The sequence below is a fragment of the Papio anubis genome, chromosome 6, assembly GCF_008728515.1.
Source record: "Papio anubis isolate 15944 chromosome 6, Panubis1.0, whole genome shotgun sequence".
Classification (NCBI taxonomy): Eukaryota; Metazoa; Chordata; class Mammalia; order Primates; family Cercopithecidae; genus Papio; species Papio anubis.
In genome coordinates, this window is record NC_044981.1 from 30,355,828 (window position 1) to 30,376,517 (window position 20,690).

At 50.5% G+C, this 20,690-nt stretch overlaps 2 protein-coding genes across 4 annotated transcripts; one reads left to right on the forward strand and one right to left on the reverse strand.

Moving 5' to 3' along the window:
- The first annotated feature begins 1,124 nt into the window (after positions 1-1,124).
- On the forward strand, positions 1,125-6,339 carry TUBB (tubulin beta class I). The gene is made up of 4 exons (XM_003897307.3): positions 1,125-1,482; positions 3,444-3,552; positions 3,822-3,932; positions 4,240-6,339. Exons 1-4 carry the CDS (start codon positions 1,426-1,428, stop codon positions 5,295-5,297), a joined length of 1,335 nt encoding a protein of 444 aa, XP_003897356.1. The 5' UTR covers positions 1,125-1,425; the 3' UTR covers positions 5,298-6,339.
- A 2,267-nt stretch (positions 6,340-8,606) lies between these two features.
- FLOT1 (flotillin 1) lies at positions 8,607-20,572 on the reverse strand. Of its 3 annotated transcripts, XM_003897305.5 has the most exons (13): positions 20,209-20,572; positions 19,830-19,886; positions 19,475-19,550; positions 19,296-19,386; positions 18,872-19,015; positions 18,368-18,487; positions 18,185-18,280; positions 17,849-18,001; positions 11,817-11,998; positions 11,601-11,646; positions 11,348-11,485; positions 10,942-11,106; positions 8,607-9,059 (listed from the first exon to the last, which is right to left on the reverse strand). In XM_003897305.5, exons 2-13 carry the CDS (start codon positions 19,870-19,872, stop codon positions 9,030-9,032), a joined length of 1,284 nt encoding a protein of 427 aa, XP_003897354.1. In that variant the 5' UTR covers positions 19,873-19,886; positions 20,209-20,572; the 3' UTR covers positions 8,607-9,029. The 3 variants fall into 3 exon arrangements, with proteins under 3 accessions (XP_003897354.1, XP_003897355.1, XP_021792782.1); XM_003897306.5 differs by lacking the exon at positions 18,872-19,015; XM_021937090.2 differs by lacking the exon at positions 19,296-19,386 and having other exon boundaries at positions 20,209-20,498.
- Positions 20,573-20,690: the final 118 nt, after the last annotated feature.

A 20,690-nucleotide genomic window follows, 5' to 3' on the forward strand; every position in this document is an offset into this window, starting at 1 on the left:
TTGAGGCCATCCTGGCTAACATGGCGAAACCCTGTCTGTACTAAAAATACAAAAAAAAAAAAAAAAATTGATCTGTGTGTAATCGAATGTGAATGAACAATGATGTTGACTTGATACTACATTTCTGAGTGGCCAGACTGCAACATCCTGGAGGACAGGGAACTAATTTTTAATCATTTTGTAATCATAGTTCCTAATTTGGTGGATACATAGTAACTATCAAATAAGTGAATAAATCTCTGGGAAGAAGCTGGTGGACTCTGTCTTGAGCCCATCCAATTTTCCCCCATCAATTACCCCTCTCTCCTTTTTCAATACTGGGTATCTTGCAGAGTTGCAATGGCGGCCACCTGGTCAGTGAAATAAGCGAATTGAAAAACCACTGACTTCATTAACATGTCTAAAAAGGTAGGCTGAAAAAACTGAAAATCTATTAGGCATCTCATTCCATAGTTCCCTGTTTGACAAGAAGATCAAGGTGTCTTCAAAGTCTGCCCTAAGGCCCAGATCTCCTACGTGGATGGAGACTTCTAGTTTCACAAATCCCCGATGTCGGTTTCTCTAAACTATTTTATTCTTTGAACATACTCTCCAGACAACATCTCTATCCTGAAAAGCCCTTGCTGCAATTTTGTTTCTCTTTCAAAACAATGACTCGAAAATTCCCAAGGAAATAGCAAGAGGGCGATTCCCTTCTTGAAGTATTTGAGAGAGCAGAAGCTTACTGAAGTTCATGACTTGGGTCACCAAAGGCCAGAGGTAGCAGAGCACGGTGCCACACTCCTCCCCATTTTTCGCTGAGCTAAGCAATTCTGTCTTCCCTAGAGGTACTGCAGCTGGGAGCTTTTAGGGCGTGCCTCACCACCCAACTTCTGGAACCCCAGACTTCTCAATTCCTGCATCCCCAAGAACTGCTCACTTTTTGTACAAAAACCTCAGGCACAGAGGAAAGGAATCTTGCGCAAGGTCGTTTTTCATTTACAAAACAAAAACCCAACAAAAACCAAACCGGTACCCACCCATTCGTCACTTCATTTTGCACCGTGAACAACAATAGGGGACTACAACTCCCAAAGAGGACTGCGCTCGTCCACTGGCTCAGAGGCCAATGGACGCCTGGTACATGACCGGCATCGACTAATCAGGGCCAGGCTCGATGAGGCTTTGTCTCCCGACCGCGCGCGGGGCCGATTCTCCCGCCTCCCAGCCCCGGCGCACGCGCGCCCCGCCCAGCCTGCCTTCCCTCCGCGCCCTCCCCTCTCCTTTCTCCCTCTCAGAACCTTCCTGCCGCCGCGTTCGCACCTCGCTGCTCCAGCGTCTGGGGCGCGTTCCAATCTTCCAGCCTGCGACCTGCAGAGAAAAAAAATTACTTATTTTCTTGCCCCATACATACCTTGAGGCGAGCAAAAAAAATAAATTTTAACCATGAGGGAAATCGTGCACATCCAGGCCGGTCAGTGTGGCAACCAGATCGGTGCCAAGGTAAGAATTTTACACCTCTTTTATTTCTTTTTAGAAGGAAAAATCCAGGTAAGTTATGAAAAAATGGTTGTGGGGCATTTGCACTCTCCATTCTTAATCAAGCTTTGCCCCTCCCAAGTTTGTTACATTTATATATATAATAAGTAGCATTTGCTTTTGGAAAACTGGGAATCATTTTTCTTGGCAGGCACATTTTGGAGAAACTAGTAAAAGGGCTCTTCGGGTTTCGGGGGCGGGAAGACCAAGGACATATGTTACTTAAAAGGGCTTCTAACGGTCCAAGAACCGGGCAGGGAGAGAGATGCGGAAACAGTCGGAGACAAAGCGGGGCGAGGTTTTGCCCATGTGCATCCCGCCCAGCCCCCCCTGCGGGGTTCGTAGGGCCAAACGGGAGCGGGAAGGGGTGAGGCTGTCGGGCGGCTGCAGAGAGCTCCAGTGCAAAGGTCGGGGGGCGATGCGCCAGGGTGGGCTGCGCCGGGCGCTACCATTCACAAAAGATCAGGGACCCCAGCGCGCCCGCGACCCCGGAGGGCCAGTCCTGTAGTTGTTCCTGGGTGGAAGGAGAATAAGAACGGGATTAATTTTTCTTGCTTTCATGGCCCCTAAGCGAGACCTCTTTAGGGCGTGAACTGATATGTCGAGAAAATGGGGGTGTGTGGTTTTCTTTAACGAGTCCTTCAGGACTTAATGGGAGAGAAAGAATGCTTTAAATCAAGGGGGAGAAATCTAGCAAAGGAATAAAATTCCGAGGCCAAGGGGTTTTTTTTTTTTTTTTTTGCGCGCGGTTACAGTGTAGCGGGGGGGGGGCGGGAGGAAGTGCGGGTGCTACGTTGTAGCAGAAGGGCGGGGCCCTGCGGGGCGGGGCCAGGGCGCCGCTGGCGCGCGGGGACAATGCGGCGTTGCCCGCCGGGAGGGGCGCGCTACCCTGGGCCCCGCCCCTCGCGCGGAATTCTTGCCCCTGGCCCCGCCCACGTGCGAAGTCTTTTGTCGGCGGCTCGACCTGCGCGTGCGCCGCAGTCACGTGGAGGGTGGGGGGTGGTCGACTGCGGCAGCAGCTCTTCTAGTGCCCCGAGCCTTTTGTGCGCCGCGCGGTGGGGCGGTGCCCAGCTCGGGGGTAGAACAGCGGCGCTTATCCAAGTATGGTCGACCTCCATCCGCCCACCGAGCACTTGGGACCCGCTGCACATAATCCCGAGCAGGGAAAGCTGTGGCTTTCCCGGGGGAGCGAGTGTCTAGGGGAAGGGTGTGGCAGGCACACGGGATGCCAGGCCCTAGAACAACGACCTGAGCGCGTGTGGGATTAAAATGGGAGATGTGGGGCTGAGGCGGGCTAATTGGGATCGCTCCCGCTCAGGGGTTTGAGACCATCCTGGGCAACAAAGCGAGACCCCTCCCCCCGGCCACATCTCTTCAAAAAAAAAACAAAAAAAAATTAACTGGGTGTGGTGGCGCGCGTCTGTGGTCCCAGCTATTCGAGAGGCTGAGATGGGAGGATCGGTTGAGCCTGGGAGTTTCAGGCTGTAGTGATCCGTGATTGCACCACTGCACTGCAGGCTGGGCAACAGAGGAAGACCCTGTCTTAAAAATTAAAAGAAGCTGGGCGCGGTGGCTCACGCCTGTAATCCCAGCACTTTAGGAGGCCGAGGTGGGCGGATCAAGAGATCTAGACCATCCTGGTCAACATGGTGAAACCCGTCTCTACTAAAAATACAAAAAATTAGCTGGGCGTGGTGGCGCGCGCCTGTAGTCCCAGCTACTCCGGAGGCTGAGGCAGGAGAATCGCTTGAACCCCGGAAGCAGAGGTTGCAGTGAGCCGAGATAGCGGCATTGCACTCCAGCCTGGCGACAGAGCGAGACTCCGTCTCAAAAAGAAAAAGAAAAAAGTTAAGAAAAAGATGAAATAAAATGGTAGTTGGGGACGTAGTTGACTGGGACTTGACTTGTGGTCTCCTGCCCGGCAGTTCTGGGAGGTGATCAGTGATGAACATGGCATCGACCCCACCGGCACCTACCACGGGGACAGCGACCTGCAGCTGGACCGCATCTCCGTGTACTACAATGAAGCCACAGGTAAAGGCAAGAGCCCGGGCAGCTCAGGTTCCCTTCCCTGTCTCCCACTTCTCTGGGGTCTCTTTCCATTCCTGGGCACGCCTTATCCCCTTTCGGTGAATCTATCATTTTCTCCCTTTTGTGAACCACCGTCGGGGCCAAAGACGTCTGCTGCCACCTGGTGGCAGGACCTGGAACAAGTCTTGGGTCCGTGCTGTCTTCCATTCCCAGTGTATCTATAAACCTTTCCCTCTGCCAGATCTCACAGCTCTTAACTTTATTCTTTGTAGGTGGCAAATATGTTCCTCGTGCCATCCTGGTGGATCTAGAACCTGGGACCATGGACTCTGTTCGGTCAGGTCCTTTTGGCCAGATCTTTAGACCAGACAACTTTGTATTTGGTAAGTTATACAGATGATATTAGCAGATGATATACTATCGTGTTCAACTTATTTGGGTGCAAGGACACAGCAAAAGTTAGGAGATGATTGTTGTACTGGAGTGCTAAGAACTGTATTCTGAAATCTTATGGAGGGTAGAGGTAGTGCCTACTGTTGCTGGTACATTATGGGGCAGTAGGGGGAGAATACATCACAGTGAAGGAGAAAGAAGATACATCCAAGGGAATTATTTCTAAAGTTGAAAGATGGAAACATCATGTATCTTCCATACCCTGTTAATTGAGCTTTTCTCCTGACTGCATTCCAGGTCAGTCTGGGGCAGGTAACAACTGGGCCAAAGGCCACTACACAGAGGGGGCCGAGCTGGTTGATTCTGTCCTGGATGTGGTACGGAAGGAGGCAGAGAGCTGTGACTGCCTGCAGGGCTTCCAGCTGACCCACTCACTGGGCGGAGGCACAGGCTCTGGAATGGGCACTCTCCTTATCAGCAAGATCCGAGAAGAGTACCCTGATCGCATCATGAACACCTTCAGTGTGGTTCCTTCACCCAAAGTATCTGACACCGTGGTCGAGCCCTACAATGCCACCCTCTCCGTCCATCAGTTGGTAGAGAACACTGATGAGACCTATTGCATTGACAACGAGGCCCTCTATGATATCTGCTTCCGTACTCTGAAGCTGACCACACCAACCTACGGGGATCTGAACCACCTCGTCTCAGCCACCATGAGCGGTGTCACCACCTGCCTCCGCTTCCCTGGCCAGCTCAATGCTGACCTCCGCAAATTGGCAGTCAACATGGTCCCCTTCCCACGCCTCCATTTCTTTATGCCTGGCTTTGCCCCTCTCACCAGCCGTGGAAGCCAGCAATATCGAGCTCTTACAGTGCCAGAACTCACCCAGCAGGTCTTCGATGCCAAGAACATGATGGCTGCTTGTGACCCCCGCCACGGCCGATACCTCACCGTGGCTGCTGTCTTCCGTGGTCGGATGTCCATGAAGGAGGTCGATGAGCAGATGCTTAACGTGCAGAACAAAAACAGCAGCTACTTTGTGGAATGGATCCCCAACAACGTCAAGACAGCTGTCTGTGACATCCCACCTCGTGGCCTCAAGATGGCAGTCACCTTCATCGGCAACAGCACGGCCATCCAGGAGCTCTTCAAGCGCATCTCGGAGCAGTTCACTGCCATGTTCCGCCGGAAGGCCTTCCTCCACTGGTACACAGGCGAGGGCATGGACGAGATGGAGTTCACTGAGGCTGAGAGCAACATGAACGACCTCGTCTCTGAGTATCAGCAGTACCAGGATGCCACCGCAGAGGAGGAGGAGGATTTCGGTGAGGAGGCCGAAGAGGAGGCCTAAGGCAGAGCCCCCATCACCTCAGGCTTCTCAGTTCCCTTAGCCGTCTTACTCAACTGCCCCTTTCCTCTCCCTCAGAATTTGTGTTTGCTGCCTCTATCTTGTTTTTTGTTTTTTCTTCGGGGGGGGGGGGGTCTAGAACAGTGCCTAGCACATAGTAGGCACTCAATAAATACTTGTTTGTTGAATGTCTCCTCTCTCTTTCCACTCTGGGAAACCTAGGTTTCTGCCATTCTGGTGACCCTGTATTTCCTTCTGGTGCCCATTCCTTCCATCTGTCCAGTTAATATTTCCCTCTTAAAAATCTCCAAGACGCTGGGTCTCATCCAGATCCCATTTAGAACCAACCAGGTGTTGAAAACCCATGTAGATAATGGCCACCATCCTAAGCCCAAAGTAGAAAGTGGTAGAAGGTAGTGGGTAGAAGTCACTATATAAGGGAGGGGATGGGATTTTCCATTCTAAAAGTTTTGGAGAGGGAAATCCAGGCTATTAAAGTCACTAATTTCCAAGTATGTCCATTTACCATCTCAGCTTCAAGGGAGGTGTCAGCAGTATTATCTCCACTTTCAATCTCCCTCCAAGCTCTACTCTTTGGAGGGGTCTGACCCACTCTGTCAAGTGGAATCCTTCCCTTTCCAACTCTACCTCCCTCATTCGAACTCCTTTCCCCTGATCAGAGAAAGGGATCAAGGGGGCGGGGGCAGGGGCGGGGGGAAAGAGACCAGCCTTGGTCCCTAAGCCTCCAGAAACGTCCTCTGAATCCCCATCTTTTCTTATTCCCAAAAAAGAACAAGCATCCCTGACTGGAATGGTGTATACTGCCACATCAGTGTTTGAGTCAATCCCCAGAGGAGAGGGGAACCCTCCATCTTTTTTTGCAACATCTCATTTCTTCATTTTGCTGTTGCTTCCCCCCACACACACTTAGTTTTGTTCTTTCCTACATTTGAGATTTCTATTTTGTGTTGAACTTGCTTTTTTTCATATTGAAAAGATGACATCGCCCCAAGAGCCAAAAATAAATGGGAATTGAAAAAAGCTACGAGATGTGTGCTTATTTAGGGAAACACTGCTGATGGAGGCCTGGGGCCTGAGTTCAGGTGCACTGCTCTCCTTAAATTGACACCTCACAGTATTAAGTTCCTGTCCCATCTATGGGTTCTGCATCCATGGATTCAACCAACTGGATATTGGGAAAATAGTTGTACTGGACATATATAGACTTCTCATTATTCCCTAAACAATAATAGTGTAAACTATTTACATAATATTTGCATTAGATTAGGTATTACAAGTAATGTAGAGATGATTTAAAGTACACAGGTTATATGCAAATACTACATTTTATATGAGGGACTTGGGCGTCTGCTGATTTGATATTTCAGGGAGGTACTGGTAAGGACACTACTGAATAGACCCTCACATCATTATCTCTGGTACCCAAACTGTTCTCAGCACCAGTCAGTCTTTTTAATGGAGTCTCTGACGGCTCACTGTAGCCTTGATGTCCTGGGCTCAGGCAATCCTCATTCTCCCAAGCAGCGGGACTGTAGGCATGAGCCAGGTGAGCCAATGCACCAGGTCCACCAATGAGCCTTAACTGGGGAAGGCATAGGCTTAGATACAGGATCCAGGGCTGGAAAATGGAAGCTGAGAAGAATGACAAGTCATGCGTAACTGGTTTCCAGACCAGCATCCACATCCTCTGGAAACTTGCAGAAATAAATGGAAGTTTTTTGTCCCACCCAGATGTACTGAACCAGAAATGGCTGAACTGGCCTTGGCCACTCAGCCCAGGATTCCTTTGGGTTATGTGTACCCACGGCCGTTTCCTGTGATCCTATAGGCTTAGTCAACCTGTGACACCAAGATAACTAGTGAAGCCCTGGTATGGTGGCTCCCACCTGTAATCCCAGCACTTGGGGGCCGAGGCAGGAGAATGGCTTGAGCCCAGGAGTTCCGCACCAGCCTGGGCAACAGTGAACCATCTAACCAAAAAAAAAAAAAAAAAGCTGGGCATGGTGGCGCATGCGTGTAGTCCCAGCTACCGGGGTAGAGGGTGGTGGTTGTTGGCCAGGGTGGGGGTTGGGTGGGAGGGCGAGGCTGCAATGAGCCCTGACCGTACCCCTGCACCCCAGCCTGGGTGACAGCAAGACCTTGTCTTTTTTTTTTTTTGAGATGGAGTCTTGCCTTGTTGCCCAGAGGGGAGCGCATTGGCGCGATCTTGGCTCACTACAACTTCTGCCTCCGGGGTTCCAGGAATTCTCCTGCCTCAGCTTCCCAAGTAGCTGGGATTACAGGCGCCTGCCATCACCCCAGGCTAATTTTTGTATTTTTAGTAGAGATGGGGTTTCACCACGTTGGCCAGGGCTGGTCAAACTCCTGACTTCAAGTGATCCACCCGTCTCAGCCTCCCGAAGTGCTGGGATTACAAGCATGAGCCACTGTGCCAGGCCCAAAGTGCTCGGATTACAAGCATGAGCCACCACGCCCGGCCCAAGACCTGTGTTAAAAAAAAAAAAAGACAGTCGGGAATGCTACCTTACAGTCCCATTCTAAAACAATCTGTACCATCTGCTACCTCATACCTCATACTTTTAAGTTCTCAATGCAAGTCTCAAAGCTACCCTGAAAACAATAATTCCTTTTGCCATATTTTCAGGAATTCTGGGAACTAATACTATTCTCAACAGTCCTTCTATTTTAGCATGCTTTTCTGACTATAATACACTGTTGGGAAAAATTAACTCTAAAACTCTTGACAGTATATAAGTAACTTGCTTTTCTCCCATTCTAGAAAGCCTATTTTATGCAAAGGAGGAAGCTACATTCTAGCGTTCATTTTCTTTCTAATAGAGCCAGGATCTTGCTTTGTCACCCAGGCTGGAGTGCAGTGGTACGATCACGGCTCACTACAGCCTCAGACTCCTGAGCTCTAGTGATCCTCCCACCTCAGCCTCCCAAGTAGCTAGGACTACAGGCAAGAGTCACCACATCTGACTCTAGCATTCATTTTTTTTTTCTTTTCAAACAGTCTCACTCTGTTGCTTAGGTTAGAGTGCAGTGGTGTGATCTTGGTTCACTGCAACCTCCACTTCCCAGGTTCAAGTGGTTCTGTCTCAGTCTCCCAAGTAGCTGGGACTACAGGCACGTGCCACCCTACCTGGCTAATTTTTGTATTTTTGGTAGAGACAAGGTTTCGCCATGTTGGCCAGGCTGGTCTCAAACTCCTGACCTCAGATGATCTGTCTGCCTTGGGCTCCCAAAGTCCTGGGATTACAGATGTGAGCCGCCATGCCGGGCCAAGCATTCATTTCCAGTTGCTTCTGTTTTATTAATTGTTGAAAAGTATCAGTACTTACTTATAGCAATTTATTTGGGTAGCAAAGTTGAAAACCTCCAGCCCATCCTTCAGTCTTGGTCAGGAAAGTATTCTAGACAACAGGCTCCAACAGTCTGATTTAATTAGGAATTAAATAAGTTGAGATGGGGTGGAGTGGGATCATCAGAAGGCTGACATGGGACCGCTGGAGTTGGCAATCATAGCAGTGTGAGGTTGGCAAGGGGAGCAACCCCCTTCAAGACAAGGCACAAACTATTTGGCAAGGAGAGATGAGGGGTGGGACCTCACTGTCAATGGACATGCTCAGGGAGGCCAGTGGATTACATGCAACAGGAGGATCATTCAGGCAACTTCAGCTATGAGGCTGGGCATCTGTGAGGGCTGAAGGCTCAGGCTGTTCGCAAAGGCTTGTGATTCACCTGGCAAAAAGACAACAGCAGGTGACACTTGGGAACATTTGGGAGGTTGAGGCCCCTGCTCTCCTGGGCCCCCATTTAGATGAATGGGCTATAGGGAGAACACACACGGCCAGGAGTCTTCTTTCTGGTGCCTTACCTCATCCTGTTTCCCTAAGCAAAGACATCAGGATCCACATACAATAAATCACTCAAGAGAAGAGAAGGGGCAGAGCCTTGTTTGCACTCTCCTTAGCTATGAATATTCCACTGCAGGCCTCCAGGAGGCTCCAAGGAACCCAGTTTGAAGGTCATCGGTATGATCCAGGGCTTTTATTTACATATGCTTTTTTTTTTTTTTTGAGACGGAATCTCAGTCTGTTACCCAGGCTGGAGTGCAGTGGTGCAATCTTGGCTTACTGCAACCTCCGCCTCCTGAGTTCAAGTGATTCTCTTTCCTCAGCCTCCCGAGTAGCTGGGATTACAGGTATGCGCCACCATACCCGGCTAATTTTTGTATTTTTGATAGAGATGGGGTTTCACCATGTTGGCCAGGCTGATCTCAAACTTCTGACCTCAGCTGATCCATCCACCTATAATCCCAAGGTTATGGGATTATAAGCATGAGCCACAGCGCCCAGTCCAAATATGCATTTCTTTCTCTCTCTCTTTTTTTTTTGAGATGGAGTCTCGCTCTGTCACCCAGGCTGGAGTGCAGTGGCGCAATCTTGGCTCACTGCAAGCTCTGCCTCCCAGGTTCTCACCATTCTCCTGCCTCAGCCTCCCCAGCGGCTGGGACTATAGGCGCACAACGCCATGCCTGGCTAATTGTTTTGTATTTTTAGTACAGACAGGGTTTCACCATGTTAGCCAGGATGGTCTCCATCTCCTGACCTCATGATCCGCCTGCCTCAGCCTCCCAAAGTGCTGGGATTACAGGCGTGAGCCACCGTGCCTGGCTTCTTTTTTTCTTTTTTGAGATAGAGTCTTGCTCTGTCACCCAGGCTGGAGTGCAGTGGTGCAATCTCAGCTCACTGCAACCTCCGCCTCCTGGGTTCCAGCAATTCTCCTGCCTCAGCCTCCCGAGTAGCTGGGATTACAGGCAGACACCACCAAGCCTGGCAAATTTTTTTTTTGCATTTTTCGTAAAGATGGGGTTTCATTCGCCATGTTGGCCAGGCTGGTCTCGAACTCCTGACCTCAGGTGATCTGCCTGCCTCGGCCTCCCAAAGTGCTGGGATTACAGGCGTGAGCCACTGCACCTGGCACCATTTCTTTACCATACACATAATGCTTACTATACACCAGGCACTATTCTAAACACTGCAAATATTTGCTCGAGCCCCTCAACAATTCAACAGGGTAGTTTCTAATTATTAACCCAATTTTAAGGTGAGGAAACAGGTATAGAGAGGTTGATTACTTGTCCAAGATCACAGCTAGCAGGCATTGTAGCTAGGATTAACAAAACAGTGGTTCCAGAGCCTGTTTGCTGACCTTGACCATGATCTACAGGTGAATTAACTGGGGAACCAAGAAAAGCAGTGATATGCCCTGGAATTAATTAACTGTTAATAGGCTGCAACTAGTTCCCTATACTAGTGGGGTGACCACAAGCACAGGTTGCAGAGACAGTTGACCTGGATTTCACTCCAGCTGCACCAGCAGAATGAGTAGGAACATGCTGGAAGTTCAGTTTCTTGACTTTGTAAAACCCTATATACCCTAAGGGTAGTTTAAAACAACTCATTTATGTAGAAGCTTAGCACCGTGTCTGGCACACAGAAAGTGATTAATAAACATCAATGACTCCCAGGCCTGGATGCTGGTTAAATGCTACGCCTGCTGCGTTATACAACACAGGAACCTAGCAATTCTGCTCCTCAGCTCCAACCTGAGACCTCACCTGGGAGATGCTGACGCCTGTGAGTCTTTCCACACTCTCTGGCAGGCGGGTTAGAATGTCCAGTACTTCCCCAGTCACTTTGGCTGCCCCCATGGTCCCACTGCCGCTGGACACCAGTGTGATCTTATTGGCCGAAGTCAAGGGACCACTGATCTCCTCTGCCACCTGGCAGGAGAGAGATGCCCACTCAGTGCCCATGATCTGACCACACTCTTCATAAAACAACTTACCCTGGGTTTTAAGGTCCTCGTTCCATTGGTCATCCTTCCTTACTTTGGCCACTAATAATTCCCACCCCTAATTTAGGGTCCTCCTAGCCTGGTTCCCCCTAAGCCCCTCATTTCACCCCACCCCTTAGTCCCTGGTTCTATTTCCTCCTTTCTTGGTGCCCACACAACCTCCAGACCTGGGGCAGCTTCTCTAGCAGCATGTCCAGCTGAGCAGCCTCTTGGTACAGCTGGAAGGCTTCTGCCTTCTTGGCCATCTGCTCAGCCTCGGCTCGGGCTCGGGCCCCTATGGCAAAGGCCTCAGCTTCCCCACGCATCTGAGGGTTAAGGATGCTTGTGAGATTGACGGAAATCATTAAGAACAAGAAATCCCAGCTCAAGCAGCAACCCCCACCCTCTCCACAAGCCAGCAGGAGCTGCATCTTAACTCACCCGCACAGACTCAGCTTCTGCCTCCGCCTGCATAATTAGTTGGGACCTGTGGACAGAAGGAAAGTGGAGGGTGCAGCCCAGTGACTCAGTGTTGCAAAGGCAGAGGTTCCTGAAACCTAAAATCCATAGCAGTCCAGGTGGTGAAGGCTTCAGCCCTCCATCTTGGGGTGCCTAGGTGGCAAGTGGGCTAGGAAGGGTCAGGAAGGGGACATTTACTTCTCTGCCTCGGCTAGGCGCTCCAGCTTGTAGCGCTCAGCTTCTGCTGGCTTCCGCACTCGGGCCTCCAGCTCTTTCTCCCGCCGGGCGATCTCCTGCTCCTGCACTGCCACCTGCTGGGCCCGCTCCACCACCTGCACCTGCACCCGCTGCTCCTCAATCTGCTGCTTAGTCTTGGCCACCTGGGTAGGAGGGGCGCTCTGAGTCAGAAGTGAAGAGGAAGTGCTCCAGAACCAGAGCTCCAGAGTGGGACATAAAAATAGGAGCTGGTGGCTGGGCGCGGTGGCTCACGCCTGTAATCCTAACACTTTGGGAGGCCAAGGAAGGTGGATTGCCTGAGTTCAGGAGCTCAAGACCAGCCTGGTCAACATGGTGAAACCCTGTCTCTACTAAAATACAAAAAATTAGCCAGGTGTGGTGGCACACGCCTGTAGTCCCAGCTACCTGGGAGGCTGAGGCAGGAGAGTTGCTTGAACCTGCGAGGTGAAGGTTGCAGTGAGCCGGGATTACGCCACTGCACTTCACCCCGGGCAACAGAGTAAGACTCCATCTCCAGCCCGGCGCGGTGGCTCACGCCTGTAATCCCAGCACTTTGGGAGGCCGAGGCGGGCAGATCACGAGGTCAGGAGATCGAGATCACAGTGAAACCCCGTCTCTACTAAAAAATACAAAAAACTAGCCGGGCGAGGTGGCAGGCGCCTGTAGTCCCAGCTACTCGGGAGGCTAAGGCAGGAGAATGGCGTAAACCCGGGAGGCGGAGCTTGCAGTGAGCTGAGATCCGGCCACTGCACTCCCGCCTGGGTGACAGAGCGAGACTCCGTCTCAAAAAAAAAAAAAAAAAGACAACAACCCAAAAAAAAAAAAAAAAAAGGAGCAGGTACATGAAGGTGGGTCCCCTCCTGCTTGGCCAGCCCAGTGGAGTCCAGTGTTCCTCTGATGAGCTCCTGTTTAATCTATTTTTCCCACCTGTGCCCCCTTCTAGAGTATAAATACCTGGAGGGCACTGAGCACATGGTGGCCTTCTGTTATCTCCAGTCTTGCTCAAATCCCCCCACTGTTGCTAGAATAACCTTAGTGCTAGCCTAGGCTACTGCAATAGCTGACTTATTTTTTGTGGGGGTGGGGACACGTGATCTTTTTTGTCTTTTGCATATGGTGCAGATTTAACAGAAAAAAAAAGTAAACCACGAGAAAGCTTCTTCCTACATTCTCCAAACCACGTGGGTCCCTTTCCCAGAAGTAGCCACCCAGACCAGCTTCTTGTGTATCCTTCCAGGGATACTCTGAACATCTACAAGAATGTGTGTATTCATAGAATTCCTCTTATTTAAGCAGATTTATTTATTTTCTTTTTTTTTTCTTTTAGGTAGAGTTTTGCTCTATTGCCCAGGCTGGAGTGCAGCGGCGTGATCTTGGCTCAGTGCAACCTCTACCTCCCAGGTTCAAGCTATTCTTTTGCCTCAGCCTCCCAAGCAGCTGGGACTACAGGCATATGCTACCACGTCTGGCTAATTTTTGTATTTTTTTTTAGTAGAGGCAGGGTTTCACCATGTTGGCTAGGCTGATCTTGAACTCCTGATCTCAAATGATCCATCCACCTCAGTTTCTCAAAATGCTGGGATTTTGGGAGGCTGAGGTGGGAAGGATCCTTTGAGCCCAGGAATTTGAGAACAGCCTAGGCAACATGGTGAAATTCCATCTCTACAAAACATACAAAAATTAGCCAGGTGTGGTGGCATATGCTTGTAGACCCAGCTACTCGGGAAGCTGAGGTGGGAGTATCGCTTGAGCCTCGTAGTTGAAGCTATAGTGAGCTGAGATTGTACCGCTGCGCTCTATCTAGCCTGGTGGACAGAGTAAGACTCAGTCTCAAAGAGGAGGAGAGGAGAGAAGAGAGAAGAGAAGGAAAGAGAGGAAGAAAGACTAGTCAAGTGCAGTAGTGAGAAGCAGGTAAAGAGCAGAACAAGGAGTTCAATCTGTAACTCACTGAACAATCAATTGAGATAACTTACTACCTTTGGACCAGCCTCTGTCTTTATCTTAAAAAAAAAATCATTTTGGCTTTAGTGAGGTTTTAGGAGAGAGTAAAATTAGCTACATTCGTTTAATCCATCATCTCTGAAAAAGAGCCCAACTCATCTCTTACTTCTTTTTTTTTTTTTTTTTTGAGACGGAGTCTCGCTCTGCCACCCAGGCTGGAGTACAGTGGTGTTATCTCGGCTCACTGCAAGCTCCGTCTCCCGGATTTATGCCATTCTCTTGCCTCAGCCTCCCGAGTAGCTGGGACTACAGGCGCCCGCCACCACACCTGGCTAATTTTTTGTATTTTTAGTAGAGATGGGGTTTCACTGTGTTAGCCAGGATGGTCTCAATCTCCTGACCTCGTGATCTGCCCGCCTCGGCCTCCCAAAGTGCTGGGATTACAGGCGTGAGCCACCGCGCCTGGCCTTGCTTCCTCTCTTCATACAGTCCATTCTCCACAAGGCAACCAGACTGATCCCTATACAAATATAAATAAGACCATGGCACCTTTCTGCTTGAGGTTCTCCAATAGCTTTCCACTGTGCTTTCAATTCTCTTCTATGTCTCCATCATGACCACACAAACCCTTTGTGATCTGGCCGTCAGCCTTTCCTCCTCATTCACAGCACACCAGCCTCCTCAGATCAGAAACCTCCTTTCTGTCTCCACCTCATGGCCTTTGCACTTACTGGTCCTCCTGCCTAGCCACTAGCCCTATGTATCTATCTACCTTAGACAGAGTCTCGATCGATTTATCTATCTATCTTAGAAGGAGTCTCGCTTGTCACCCAGGCTGGAGTGCAGTGGCGCGATCTCACTCCCACCTTCTGGGTTCAAGTGATTCTCATGCTTCAGCCTCCCGAGTGTCTGGAATTACAAGCTCACACCACCACACCCGGCTACTATTTTTTGTATTTTTGGTAGAGATAGGGTTTTACCATGTTGGCCAGGCTGGTCTCAAACTCCTGGCCTCAAGTGATCTTCCTGTGTTGGCCTCTCCAAGTATTGGGATTACAGGCATGAACCACCGCACCCAGCCACATATGACTACTTAAAAAGTACAGGCTAGAATGTTCTTGGCCCAGAACTCTACATTGTTCCTTCTCATCTACAGGTCTGATCTCAAACACCACTTCCTCATAGAAACTTTCTTTCTTTTTTTTTTTTTTTTTTGAGACGGAGTCTCGCTCTAAGCCCAGGCTGGAGTGCAGTGGCCGGATCTCAGTTCACTGCAAGCTCCGCCTCCCGGGTTTACGGCATTCTCCTGCCTCAGCCTCCCGAGTAGCTGGGACTACAGGCGCCCGCCACCTTGCCTGGCTAGTTTTTTTGTATTTTTTAGTAGAGACGGGGTTTCACCGTGTTAGCCAGGATGGTCTCGATCTCCTGACCTCATGATCCGCCCGTCTCGGCCTCCCAAAGTGCCGGGATTACAGGCTTGAGCCACCGCACCTGGCCTTTAGAAACTTTCTCTGACCACCCGCTAACCTAATAACTCCCCTCCCACAGTTTTTCACATCACCCTGTTTATTTCCTTCACAGCACGTAAACAAGAATTATAGCCTGGGAAGGTCATTTACTTGCTTACTAGCTGTTTCCTGTGTCATAATGTAAGCTGCATAAGGGCAGGAATCTTTTCTGTCTCATTCATATTTACAGCCTCACCTCCAAAATGATGTCTGGCACACAGGAGGCACTTAACAGATATTTGTTGAATAAATCCTTTCCTGAACACCTAGCACAGTGCCTGGTGCATAAGAAGAAACTGATAAAAGTTGAAAAGAGCCCAACCAGCCCAATCCCTTAATCTGCAGACAAGTAAGGTCATGTTTAGAAGGTTAAGAACCTTATCCATAGCTTTACTGCAAGCTAGCAGTTTCCATTATGGTAATCCTTTTCAAACTCAAACTCCAATGTGCATACAAATCACCTAGGAATTCACCTCAAGATTTTGTTAAAATGCAGGTTCTGATTCAGTTGATGAGGGCCAGGGCCTGCAATTTTGTATTTCTAACAAGCTTCGCAATGATGCTGTAGCTGCTGCTAGGTAGAACACAGTTTGAGTTGCCAAGCTCTATGCCATGCTCAACCTGTCAAGTCACCCAGGAATTTAACATAATAACAAAAGATGTTTTGTACCTTCATAATGCTTTCAGCCTGTACCAACTCTTGGCAAAAACAAAATGCATAACATTGCTATCCTTTGGGTAAAGGTCTCAAAGTACAGTTGACTTTCATTATTCTTGGTAGTTCTGTTCTATGAAGTAGTCATGAATGCTGAATTAGTTAGTACCTAATTTGTTCCTAGAAGAAATACAGGGCTAGGTTTCTGTGAGCCTCTGGTCACAACATTTTCATCAACTGATCAATATAAAGCCTTGCTTTATATGTGTTTCTGTTTAAAGACACCTTATGTAAACTATATTATTGATTCATTAACACTGAACTCACAGCTAACAGCACTACAACTCCTGCATGAACGAAGCTTACCTAACACATGTATTTCTTCCATAAGGCACATCATAGCCTGCTTGCACTAAAGGACACCAGACAGCACTCCAGTACTGATGCTTGGGGGCCATTTTAAAGAGCGAAATCACCAAGAAAAAGCACAAAAACGCAAAAAACGTGGCAGTAAATATACTGCGAAAATAACATGGCTTATGATATGAGAGCTGAAACAAGGCGGCAGAACATCTCCTTGCTGAACCTCACCTGGGCACTGCACATCAGGTGGCTCAGCTATCTCACCACTCTGTGCGTGTCTGCAAATGATTCTGAAAGTGCAGCGACTTTATTGGTAACCTTTTGAGGTTACCAACACATTTTAGTGAATAGGCAAATTCTCAGATACAAATAATGAAGAATGAAGATCAACTATATCTCCTGGCAATATCAAGGGCTGCCCATATCTCACTTTGCAGGATTCAATGTCCAAGTTCATGTTTTCCTTCTTCATACCCTTTTTTGATTAACCAGGGGCTGCTGTTAGCCCACAGCATGCCTCTGTGCAAATTAGAAATTCCTCTGTATAGATGCAGACCCATGTCAGCACTGCTTGATTAGAGGGGCATGGGCCGGATCTGAGCTCGGATCCACTTTCTCAGTCAGATACCCTTGCACAGACAGTCTGCTCCAAACATATGACCAGCCTTATTGATCATATCCCTTCTTGAATTTCTTTTTTTTTTTTTTTTGAGATGGAGTCTCACTCTGTCACCAGGCTGGAGTGCAATGGCATGGTCTCAGCTCACTGCAACCTCCATCTCCTGGGTTCAAGCAATTCTCCGGCCTCAGCCTCCCGAGCAGCTGGGACTACAGGTACGTGCCACCACACCTGACTAATTTTTGTATTTTTAGTAGAAACGGGGTTTCACTATGTTGGCCAGGTTGGTGTCGAACTCTTGACCTTGTGATCCACCTTCCTTGGCCTCCCAAAGTGCTGGGATTACAGGCATGAGCCACCGCTCCTGGTCTTTTTTTTCTTTTCTCTTTTTTTTTTTTTTTTTGTTTGAGACAGGATCTCGCTGTCACCCAGGCTGGAGTGCAGTGGTGTGATCTCGACTCACTGCAACCTGCACATCCTGGCTCAAGCGATCCTCCTGCCTCAAGCAATCCTCCTGCCTCATCCCCCAAGTAGCTGTGACTACAGGCCCGAGCCACCATGCCTGACTGATGTTTGTATTTTTTGTAGAGACAGGGTTTCACCATGTTGCCTAGGCTGGCCTTGAACTCCTGAGGTCAAGCAATCAGCCTGCCTTGGCCTCCCAAAGTGCTGGGATTACAGGCATGAGTCACCACACCCAGCTGGCCTTTTCTTTAAAGCTTTTCAGCTGTAACATCTGAGTCTTTTAAATCTCTCCTCATATAGGGGAGCTGGTCCACTGATGGAGAGCCAGAATAAGATCAAAGTTAGAGTATGAGAAGTAGTGGTTCCTGAGACGGACAGCCTGAGAGGAATGGGGAAGGGGCAGAGAGCAGCCTGGCCATCTGCCCAGTGCAGTGGCTCTGACCTGAAGCTGATAGGCCAGGTCAGCCTGTGCTCGGCGGGTGTTGACCTCGATGTCATAGGCGGCCTTCTTCAGCTCGTAATCTCTCTGTGCCTTGGCCATCTCGATCTCACTCAGGTACTGAGCGGACACCTTTTCCTGCTTGGCTTTAGCTTCCTGTCCAAGCAGAGATCAGGTAGGAAATGTCAGGGCAGTGGGAGAAAGGCCACAGTGAGAGCCTGCTTCCCACCAAGGTTCTCTGTCTGCCTCAAGTATTTTCCCTGCTCACCCAGCACCCCTGCTTCTTCTCAGTTGTGCCACTTCTATCCCCTTTCCCACTAAGCAACCCCCATCTCTCACCCGGATCCCAGCATCTCTCTTGGCCTCTGCTTCTCCAATCCGTGCATCTTTTTGGACTTGAGCTGTTCGAGCCTTTCCCAAAGAGTGCAAATAGTCCTGTGGGAGAGATGTAGAAATTAGTCCCTTGGACGGCTTAAGAGATGGGAGCAAGGAAGTGGGGAAGGATCAATTGCCCAGTTTTACCTGGTCATCGTGAATGTCCTTCAGAGTGTAGCTAACCACACTGATGCCCATGTTGACCAGGTCTGAGGAGGCCACTTTGAAAACCTGCTCTGAGAATTTCTGCCTGTCCTTATAGATCTCCTGTGATAACAGAATGGTGGGGAGAGGGGATGTAAGGTTTCTTTTTTTTTGGCTCACTGCAACCTCTACCTCCTGGGTTCAAGCGATTCTCCTGCCTCAGCCTCCCAAGTAGCTGGGATTACAGGCACCCACCACCATGCCCAGCTAATTTTTGTATTTTTAGTAGAGATGGGGTTTCACCAGGTTGGCTAGGCTGGTCTTGAACGCCTGACCTCAAGTGATCCACCCGCCTTGGTGTCCCAAAGTGCTGGGATTACAGGCATGAAGCACCCTGCCCGGCCGGGATGTAAGCTCTTAGATCCACTGTCTCTCACAGACTAGTGTGGTCCTTGGGTCCCCCTCATTTTGGCATCATTCCAGATGGTTCCCTGCCCCCAGGCCAACCTCCACAGTCATGTGGGCCATTATGGCCCTCTGGTGGCCCTCTAACGTCTCCAGGGCAATGTGGGCAATCTCAGCCTCCGTCTTCCCCAGGAACATCTGACAGGCGGCCGCCAACATCTCCTTGTTCTGCCCCTGGATTTTTACCTGTAGCCAGAGTAGGGGTAGGAAAGGTGTGGTGGGGGGCTCATGAAGTCAGAGAAGAAGCAGAGAGAAGGGAGAGCCCTCAAAGAAATGCTTCTTCCATTTCAGGGAAAGAAAGGAGGAGGCGGCAAGTGCCTTGGGGGTGCCTGGAAAAGATGAGACTAAGCAGAGGAACTTCTCTGCAGGCAAGGATTGAGAAGGCTGTAGCCAGAAGATGTCTTAATGTCTGGGTGAGAGGGTGATGGGGAAGTAGACTTTGGGGAAAAGGCTCTGAAAGCCTCACCTGGGCAATGCCAGTGACTGAGATGGGGACCCCATGGCGAGTGTAAACCTTTTCACTCTTGACATTGAGGGTCAGTGTGTTGAGAGAGATCCTAGGGGAAAAAGAAGGGACAGACAGTAAGAAAAGGAGGAAAAAGAGAAAATGGGAGGTTCCCCTTCCCTGGTTCCCTTCTTGCCTACCTCTGGATCTGCTGGATGCAGGGCAGGACAAAGACTCGTCCTCCAGCCACCATGACTGGGGGGCTTCGGCAGAACCCTGCAAAGTGAGGAGCAGTGAGGAACTGTGGCAGAGCTTGAATGTGGAAGACTGAGGAACTGGCGGGGGCAAGGGGACAGCAACCCACAGGAGAGAATCTGGGAGCTGGAGGGGAAGCAATCTGGGCCTTGGAATGGTGGGAATCAAACTGGGCAGTTCGTGGTCATCAAGGGGCAGAAGTCTGGGGCTGGGAAGCTGGTAGGGAGAGGGAGAAGGGGCAGAGGCCAGACTCACAGGGGTTCTGGGGTCACTGGCTGGGAAGGGTACAACAGTACTTACCGGAGACCACCATGGCCTCATTTGGGCCACAGGTGAAAAACATGGTTCAGGCTGGAGCTGGAGGAGAGGGAGGGAAAGCCGTTGCGGATGGGGAAGGGGCGCTGTGGCGTCCACAGGGGCCCATCCTTTCCCTTTCCCGTCAGGCCCTCTCAGTCTGCATCCGCCACAGCCTGTCCCTTCCGCACCCATGGGTCCGCTAAAGCTTTCCCTGCAAAATCCTGAAGATCCCCAGCGACCTCTTCCCTGCCTGCGTACGGTCCCTCCCTTCCCCTCGCCGCTCCCTTTGATAAAGGTCCCCTGCGCCCAGAGGCCTGAAGATCTTTCCCCTCCCTCCCTGCTTCTCGGCAGCCCCAGGCTCCATCTCCCCTCCCCCACTCACCTTCCTGGACACCCGCGGCGGCCCGGCTGGGGTCTAGGGAAGGGCAGGGGCGCGCAGGGACCTGGAAGCCGAGCAGGGGCCGCTAGCGGACCAGCCTTCCTGGGTCCGCTCCCGCGTTCCCCATCCGGCCGCACCCTGTTGCTGCTGCAGACGCGACCCCGCCCCCCGCAGCAGACTAAGCACCCCCACCTCGCCCCGCCTCGGCCCTGTGAGCTTGGCCCGCCTCTTTCCCGGCAGGCCCCGCTCGAGTCCGCAGCCCTCCCACCCGTTGGCTCCCGGGCCCAGCCGGGCTGCCTGGTTAGCCCAGGGGCGGCCACATCCCTGCCGCCCCAATCACCGCCCTTCTTGAGCCGGGCCACACAGCTCCACGCTCCGCCCCCGGGCGCGGGACTTGACCTCCGCGGCCCGGCACCCTGGCGTAACGGTGATTGCCACATCTCGGATTCGCCGCGGGGCAACTACCTGGGAAAACCGCAGACTGG